General features: G+C 46.5%; 2 protein-coding genes across 2 annotated transcripts; one reads left to right on the plus strand and one right to left on the minus strand.

Moving 5' to 3' along the window:
- Window positions 1-311: 311 nt before the first annotated feature.
- On the plus strand, window positions 312-3259 carry LOC119291503 (fructokinase-1-like). Its single transcript, XM_037570267.1, has 5 exons — window positions 312-665; window positions 1074-1321; window positions 1423-1714; window positions 2379-2531; window positions 2641-3259. Exons 1-5 carry the CDS (start codon window positions 327-329, stop codon window positions 3028-3030), a joined length of 1422 nt encoding a protein of 473 aa, XP_037426164.1. The 5' UTR covers window positions 312-326; the 3' UTR covers window positions 3031-3259.
- Window positions 3260-4326: 1067 nt separating this feature from the next.
- On the minus strand, window positions 4327-7685 carry LOC119291504 (myosin-binding protein 1-like). Its single transcript, XM_037570268.1, has 3 exons — window positions 7542-7685; window positions 6395-7444; window positions 4327-6315 (listed from the first exon to the last, which is right to left on the minus strand). Exons 2-3 carry the CDS (start codon window positions 7131-7133, stop codon window positions 4664-4666), a joined length of 2391 nt encoding a protein of 796 aa, XP_037426165.1. The 5' UTR covers window positions 7134-7444; window positions 7542-7685; the 3' UTR covers window positions 4327-4663.
- Between the last annotated feature and the right edge of the window lie 226 nt (window positions 7686-7911).

Below are 7911 nucleotides of genomic sequence, written 5' to 3' on the forward strand. Positions count from 1 at the left end.
TCTTGGTCCGAATTTCATGGCCTTCACTCGTACTATACAATATTTACAATATTGTTTTCTTCTTCTAGATTTCCATACAAGTTTTCTGAGTCAGTGAGGCATATTGCAACCGCTTTTCCTAATCGAATAGATTCGGATAACCAAGAGAGAATTTCCACACTGATGCAACCTTGGGCCGTTCCATTCGCACGATCGCATCTCTCTGTCTCTCTCTCTCTCTCTCTCTCAGCTCACCTTCCAATTTTGCGATTCCCTCCCCGCCCCCATCTCTTCCCCGGCCCGCCTCCTCCCTCCCTCCGCACCCCCCTCCCCCATTCCCCTCTCCGATGGCTCTCCAAACCCTAAACCCCGCCACCGTCTCCCGGGCCCCGCTCCCCCTCGCGCGGCGCCACCCGCCGCAGCCCTTCCCGCACCTCCCTCCCCGCCGCCGCGTCGCCGGCGGCGGCGTCCGACCGCGCGCGGCCGTCGCTGTCGCCGTCTCCGGCGCGGTCAACGAGGCCAGGAGGCGCCCGCCGCAGGATGGCGGGGAGGGGAAGGAGACGGATCTCGCCACGCTCGGCAACCTCTGCGTCGACGTCGTGCTCAGCGTGCCCTGCCTCCCGCCCGCGCAGCGCGAAGAGCGCCTGGCCTACATGGAAGGCCTGGCCGCCTCGCCGCCCGACCAGGTCGAGCCCCAGCCCGTTCGCTTGTTGCGGTGCGCGAAACCTCTGTATTCGCACTCCACACCCCCAAATTGTTCTGCCGCCGTTTATAATTTAGGGCATCTGCGGCTCTCTGCTGCCTAATCGTTATAATTTGTCGTTAGAAATGGCATCGGGTGAGAATCGTCAGGGCTGTAGCTTCGTTCTTTTTGTGTGGTTCTAGATGCACATGCTGCGATTGCATGATTTACATCTCCTTGCTTTCACTAGTCGATGTAAGAATGCACACGTTCTATTTTTTTCTGATTGATGCGTTGCGACCAGAAATGTGAACATGTGATGAAAACCCTAGGCATCAGAACTGAGTTGTCGTTTTATTATGCAACATCCATCTGTATGCTGTTCTGAGTATGTCTTTTATCAACTGAATAGAAATATTGGGAGGCTGGTGGGAACTGCAATTTGGCCTTTGCTGCAGCTAGGCTTGGGCTTCGCTGCTCCACACTGGGACATGTAGGAGAGGAAATTTATGGAAAGTTTCTTCTTGATGTGCTTGAGGCCGAAGGCATTAGCGTTGTTGGGATGCTTGAAAATGCTGATGTTACTGCATGTCGACAAGCCTATGAGACGCTTCTATGCTGGGTTCTTGTAGATCCATTTCAAAGACATGGATTCTGCAGGTTAGTTCTCATGCACTCCCTATCATACTAAAAATACCTTAGCCTATATTCTTGCCTATGTGATTTATGCGTTACTAAATATTTATTGGTTGCAACTTCAGCCGTGCAGACTTTAGTAAAGAGCCAGCTTTCAGTTGGATACGTAAACTTCCAGCAGAAACCAAGATAGCCATTCATCACTCTAAAATATTGTTTAGCAATGGATATGCTTTTGATGAATTTTCCCCTGATGTGATTGCATCTGCTATTGATTGTGCGATTGATGCGGGAACATCAGTATTCTTTGATCCTGGGCCTCGTGGAAGATCTCTCTTACATGGGAACCGGGATGAACAGAGAGCACTGGAGCACGCTCTGAGGCTCAGCGATGTTCTCCTTTTGACGTCAGATGAGGTTAGTTCACCCATATATAAGCCCTGAAGTTGGATGAGTTTGCAGGATTATGTCTGATTTACTATTTGGTTATGTATGCTGCTTGGGCACCCATTTATATTCGAGTTCTCACCCGTTTTTTATTCAAGTTCTGTGATGATTTGGTGGTTTGGCTGCCTTCATAAACCTTTGTGACTGAACTGGCTTTGCATGCCTTCCTGAAAGTTTGGTGTTACATCTGTTTACATAAGAGCTATCGTATATATCCAGTGCAATAGATGTCTTGTAGTCACATTCATTTGCTTGATGGGTTTCTCTGGTAAAAACGAATCAAATATCGTACGTTCCAGATGCCTTCTTTGCGTTCACACTCTTCCAGATTTCTTCATACCTGTGATTCCATGTGTAACTGTCAATGATCAGTACTATATAGGCCGTGCTTCTAGTTGGCACATTGAACTTTTCTCTGAATGTTTGCTTTCTTCTGATAACTAAATAAAAAAATGCTAACACTTGTCCTGAAATAAGACTGAGAGGTATCCCAGTGGCAAGCACCAACTGCTTTTCTAAAGATTTTTATTTGCTGAATTCAACCTGGCTTAGAGGACAGTGAATGAGTGCGCTGTACTTATTCTAGCATTTTGTCGCCTCATTTCTCACATATTCCTGTTTATTGCTTTGACAGGCTGAGTCCCTAACCAACATCGGAAACCCAATTCAGGCAGGGCGAGAATTGCTAAGAAGAGGAACCCGAACAAAATGGGTTGTCATCAAAATGGGTTCTAAGGGCTCAATCATGATCACCGAAAGTGCTGTTTCATGTGCACCTTCTTTTAAGGTACTTGCTGTGCTGACGAAGGATCTTTGTGCTCTTGGCACAAGTAATGAAAGTTATTTTTCCTGAATTGTCATATACTTGGTATTCACCATGCTTTGTATTTCCATAGATCCGCGTCGTGGACACGGTTGGATGCGGAGATAGCTTCACTGCTGCTATAGCTTTCGGGTTCCTCCACGGGTTGCCGGCGATTAGCACACTAGCACTAGCAAATGCAGTTGGTGCTGCGACCGCCACCGGATGTGGAGCAGGTAGGAATGTCGCTCACCTAGATAAAGTACTGAATCTCTTGAGAGAGTCCGATATCAACGAGGAAGGAAAAACATGGACCGAGTTGATTGAAGGATGCTCTGCCTGTCCTGAAGTTTCAGTCCTGTCCAAGACGCCAGTCAATGGTTCCAGTGACCGCTTTGTGAATGTTGTCCCTGTTAGCGGTGTGGTTTCTGACCTTTTGTCGATGCTAGAGGTGGCACCGGAGCGAAGCACCATCCAGGCTTAATGCCATGCTGAGTAGTAGATTGTTGTATTTTTTTAAAATGCGTATAGATTCTTTTTTATTTTTACTGGTTCATCATGCTGCTCTCAGGTGATGAACGATTGTTCGAAGCCCAGGCTTCTTTGAAAGCCTTTTGCTGATGAGAATGTGATTTTACCAAGTGGCAAGTGTGGTGCGAGTCATCTTCCACATGATGATTTGATAAAAAAAGGTGATTTTGGTAGTTTTCCCCTTTCTTCGTGTGATCTATTGATAACTGTGCAGTGGCCGTCTATCTTTGCCTAACTACGGTTATGTCTCAGTTTGCGATTGTTGAAGTGTGTCGTGCTTATTTTATAATCTGTTGTGGCAAGTTAGCCATAGAAATAGATTAAAGCGGGTCAAGCAAACACTAAGGGCCTGTTCGGATTCGCTCCCCTCCACAACTCTGCTCCTGGAGCTGGTGGAGCGGCAGTTCGAAATCGCGAAGTGGGGAAGGAGGTGCTCCACAGATCCTGAGATTTCACGGAGCGGGAGGATTGCCTAACAGCCCCTAAAATATACGTGATCGATGATGACACCATGGTCTGAGATCCTGAGATTGACTATCAAAACGGTGACGACGAAACGGTGATGACGAACCCTAAATGTAGTGTGTGTTGCCTGTGCGGTCGACTCTTCCGAAGTCTCCGCATTGCCTCAGCTCCTAGGATGGCGATCTTCTCTACATGTAGTGCAAACTGAAATCCGAGGCCCTGGCGGAAGCATGACTGCTCCACTGTGGCTGTCAACCCGGGGAATAAGTTCGAAGCGCTCGTGCTATTTTCTGCTTGTAGAATTCCACTTCTCCTCCAGCCTAGTTACATTCCATGTCCCTTCTCCTGTTCCCCAGTCACCTCGGTGCAACACAGAAGCATGCATCGTATCCCAGGTTTTGCAAGGTCACAGCGAGATTACTGCCATACTTCCCAACTGGGGGCACTGGGCATCATGAAGTTCGCGTGTTATCGCCGATCGACACACGTCGACAGACAAAGAAAATAGAGACTGGAAAAGAATCTCCACATTGTAATATGTAATATGTCAATAAACATCATGACACACTACCAAGTCCTTCGGTTATTTCGACACTGCTGAAACAATAACTTGTTTCTTTCCAAGTCCAAGAAACAGTAACTTGTGCTATATGTTCCATTTGGATATGACACAAGGTCAGAGGTTACTTAAGGATACACAACGGAGGAACTGTGTAAGATCTAATGATCACCCTGATTCAACAAGTTGTTGCTGTAGGTTACAAGGAAAAAGAGTAGAGTAATGCTAGGGATCACATTATATAACACCAAGTGACTGAATGTCTGGAAGTTCATACACTACACTGGTAATTGAAGAGATGTGTCCTGTGTGAGATTATTGACTTGAGGCACTTCGATGGAAGAATCAACCTAAGGCTAATAATTTCAAAAGATATTTGCAGTACATTTGGTGGACCTCATACAATGCATAAGGTCTGCTGAACATCAACCTATCCTGATACACATCCTATAAGCTATACTACATATTTTGTTTTTCCACAGCATGTTCTCAAACTCATTGCCAACAGATGGGCTACAACTATGGCCTATTATTACCTTCTGAATGCTGAACAATTTTGAGCTCATAGAGCTGTCCTATCTCTCTGCTCGGTAGCAATTCTTCGGAGCTCCCTCAAATGACTAGTTATCTCCTGCACATATTGTTCTGCATCACTACTACATTTAAGAGAACTCAATATCTGCTTGAGAAACTTCTGATCTGCTTCAAGTGCCATGAATCTACTATTCAAGAGCAAAATTTCTTGTTTAATGCTTTCCATGGAACTAATTTTATCGTCATCTGAGCGCGAACATGGGCCAACATATTTTTGATTCTCAGCAGATTGATTTTCATCATTTCGTTGTAAAGAGACTGATTCATCTTTCAAGTCTTCCTGAGGCAATGGTGAACTTTGGCATTCTGATTCTGGGTTTTCTACATATTGGCCAGGCCCATCACTTGGGTGATCTCTCAGTGATTCATCGTTCAAGTCTTCCTGAGGCATTAGTGAACTCCGACATTCCAATTCTGAGTTTTCTGCATGTTGGCCAGGCCCATCACTTGGATGATCTCTCAGTGATTCATTGTTCAAGTCTTCCTTAGGCATTAGTGAACTCCGACATTCCAGTTCTGAGTTTTCTGCATGTTGGCCAGGCCCATCACTTGGATGATCTCTCAGTGAGTCATCGTTCAAGTGTGGTTCCTCGTTCAAGTGCTCCTGAGGCAATAGTGAACTCCGACATGCCAATTCTGAGTTTTCTACACTTTGGCCAGGCCAATCACTTGGATGATCTTTCAGTGACCCACTCTGTAGGCTATCAGTTGTGCCACCCAAATCAAATCTATTTGTGTAAGGCATGCCAAGTGTTTCCTCTAATCTGCTCAAGGATTCCAAAATTTTGGCCTTCTCATCTTCAAAACCAAAGATGGTATTCCTCACAAAATCTGAGTTATCCAAGACTCTGAGTGCCATATCTCCATCAATAGCGTCAAATTTTCCGACATCAAATGGTTCCATGCGGAACCTGCTCTCATAACTTTCGAGTTCAGCTTCCAGGTCAAGCAATTCTTTCTCTCTTTCTGTAAGCAAGTCATTTAGCTTTCCAATTTCTTCTTGGTCATGATCAGCCTGCTCTTCCATCATCCGGAGATACTGCAGCGCCTCCATGTGCATTGCAGCCTTTTCCACTTGCAACCTATTGATCATGGCCATCGCTTCACTTGCTGCGACAGACGAAGCACTCCGTTCTGCCTCGAGCTCTTTATAAAGGATACTTAGTTTTTTCTTGTTAAGCTCACATTGCTTCTTCAGGGACTCAAGGGAGATCTCACCTTCAGCTTCAGTTGGAACATGGCCATCAGATGGTTCCAGATCAAGGAATTGTCTGCCATCAGTGGCATCAGATTGACTGTACTCATCAATCTGTATGCTGATTCTGGGGCTAGCAGCCACCTCACTCCAAGGACCATCGAGGCCTCGTGCAGAAGACAACTGGGACATGAATGTCTTCACTTCTTCATGTGTTGTTGAATTGGTTTCCTTAGCGGAGATTACTTCAGACCATCGAGGAGATCTAAGATTGCCTCTACCACCAGGAGCATTCTTCATGCTACTGTTGCGGTTGACATAATGGTTTGTAGTTGAGCGGGGCCCGTTAGATGCAGAAGCTTCCTGGTCAGGGCTTTGTGAAACACCCTCTAAATCGCCGACCTCCTCAGTACCAACCAGAAAAGCTACATTTCACAAATTTGACATTCTCAGAAATAGTTCAAGTTAGATAAGGATTATAGCATTTTGGAAAACGATACATACTTTTCTGTTTCGGAAGCTCCTGACGAACTTGCCCAGGCACAGCCTTCGAGTGCTCGTCAAGATCTCTGGTTCGACGTTTAGCTTCATAAGGCTTTGCATCGCCGCCAACATCATCATCTGAGACATGAATCTCTGATTGAGAGTCATGTAGCTTTCTGTAACCTCCGTAAGGCAATTGATCAAAATCCTCATCTGAAGAATGCCCAACGCTTGCCGTGGCCATGCTTCTCTCCTTCACTTTGCTCATGCCATCATTCTGAGGCCTGCCACTCACCTCCTCAAATAACTTGTGCGCGTTGTCTCTCTTCGTGAATGGCTCCGAACAACAAGAACATCGTTGTGTGTGCCCCGCCTTCTCCTTAATGCTCATGTTTGTTGGGTTACCTGGTTTACCAACTGGTCCAGAGCATGAAAGCAAGCACTTTCCACATAGATCATCAGAATGTGCGAGCTTGCTGTGAATCTGGCAATATGATAAACGCGCGATTTCCACCCTGTGTGCTGCACAAACCAGCTCCTCCGAGAACCAGGCCTTGCCATGCAGAACCTTGTCCAATCTTGAGCACAGCATGCACGGTGAGCGGATCCTGCAGATGCGCGCGAACCTCGTCGCGGTATACGACACCACGGCGACCACAAGCAGCATTACGATGAGGAAGCACTCGCTCAAGGCATGGCACAGCACCAACCAGAATCGCCGCCAAGAGTATCGCGGCCTCGCACGAGCTTTCGCAGCCATGAAAGATCAGGGCACCGGTAATTTGCATGTAGGTTGCTCAAATGCCCAGCCTGTCCTGTGAACCTCCCATTAGTGCGGCACAAATATTCTCAGATCACACCAGATTGTAAATGAGGAAACATCAATCCTGCAACCTTGGTTACTCATGCCAACGTCGGGTTCCATAAGATGGAACTCAACGGAACTTCGCCGATGAGCCAAATTTCTGCAATAATCACGATGCTCTCAGCCTAGTAACATGTTTCTCCCCCCACTTGCCTATGCACGTGCAGATTGGTAGCAAGAACCCTCGATTTTTGATCTAATCTATCCTGCAAAGAAATCGCACCAATTTACCATTCAGGGTTCTCATATGCACAGCATGTCGCGCAGATTCAAACAAGTATGTGATCGGAAAGCGGAACATACCTGTGCTGCTGCGGATCTCAAATCAGGAAGCTGCGATTCTCCAGATCAACAGCGGACGGAATCTGGCAGGAGGCCCAGAAATGCGGGGAAAAGATCCCCAAACAAGTTTGGGGGAAGTTTTGGTTCTTGGTTGTAAACAGGAGGGAAAATGGCTCGCTCCCATTCTCCGTAGGATTGGAGAGGGGAGAGAGAGGGAACAGGGTGCCCGCGCCCGCCGTTTGTTCCCGCATTTCTCTCTCTAACCTTTGCATGTGGTGAGGTTGAGAGATTTAAGCATAGCCTCAAGTTACCATGGCCATGAAAAAGGGCAAAAAAAAATAAAATTCAAAAAAAGGGCAAAAGATTTATATATACTAAAAAAGCTTACAAA

Source organism: Triticum dicoccoides, chromosome 4B (genome assembly GCF_002162155.2).
Source record: "Triticum dicoccoides isolate Atlit2015 ecotype Zavitan chromosome 4B, WEW_v2.0, whole genome shotgun sequence".
NCBI classification, from domain to species: Eukaryota; Viridiplantae; Streptophyta; class Magnoliopsida; order Poales; family Poaceae; genus Triticum; species Triticum dicoccoides.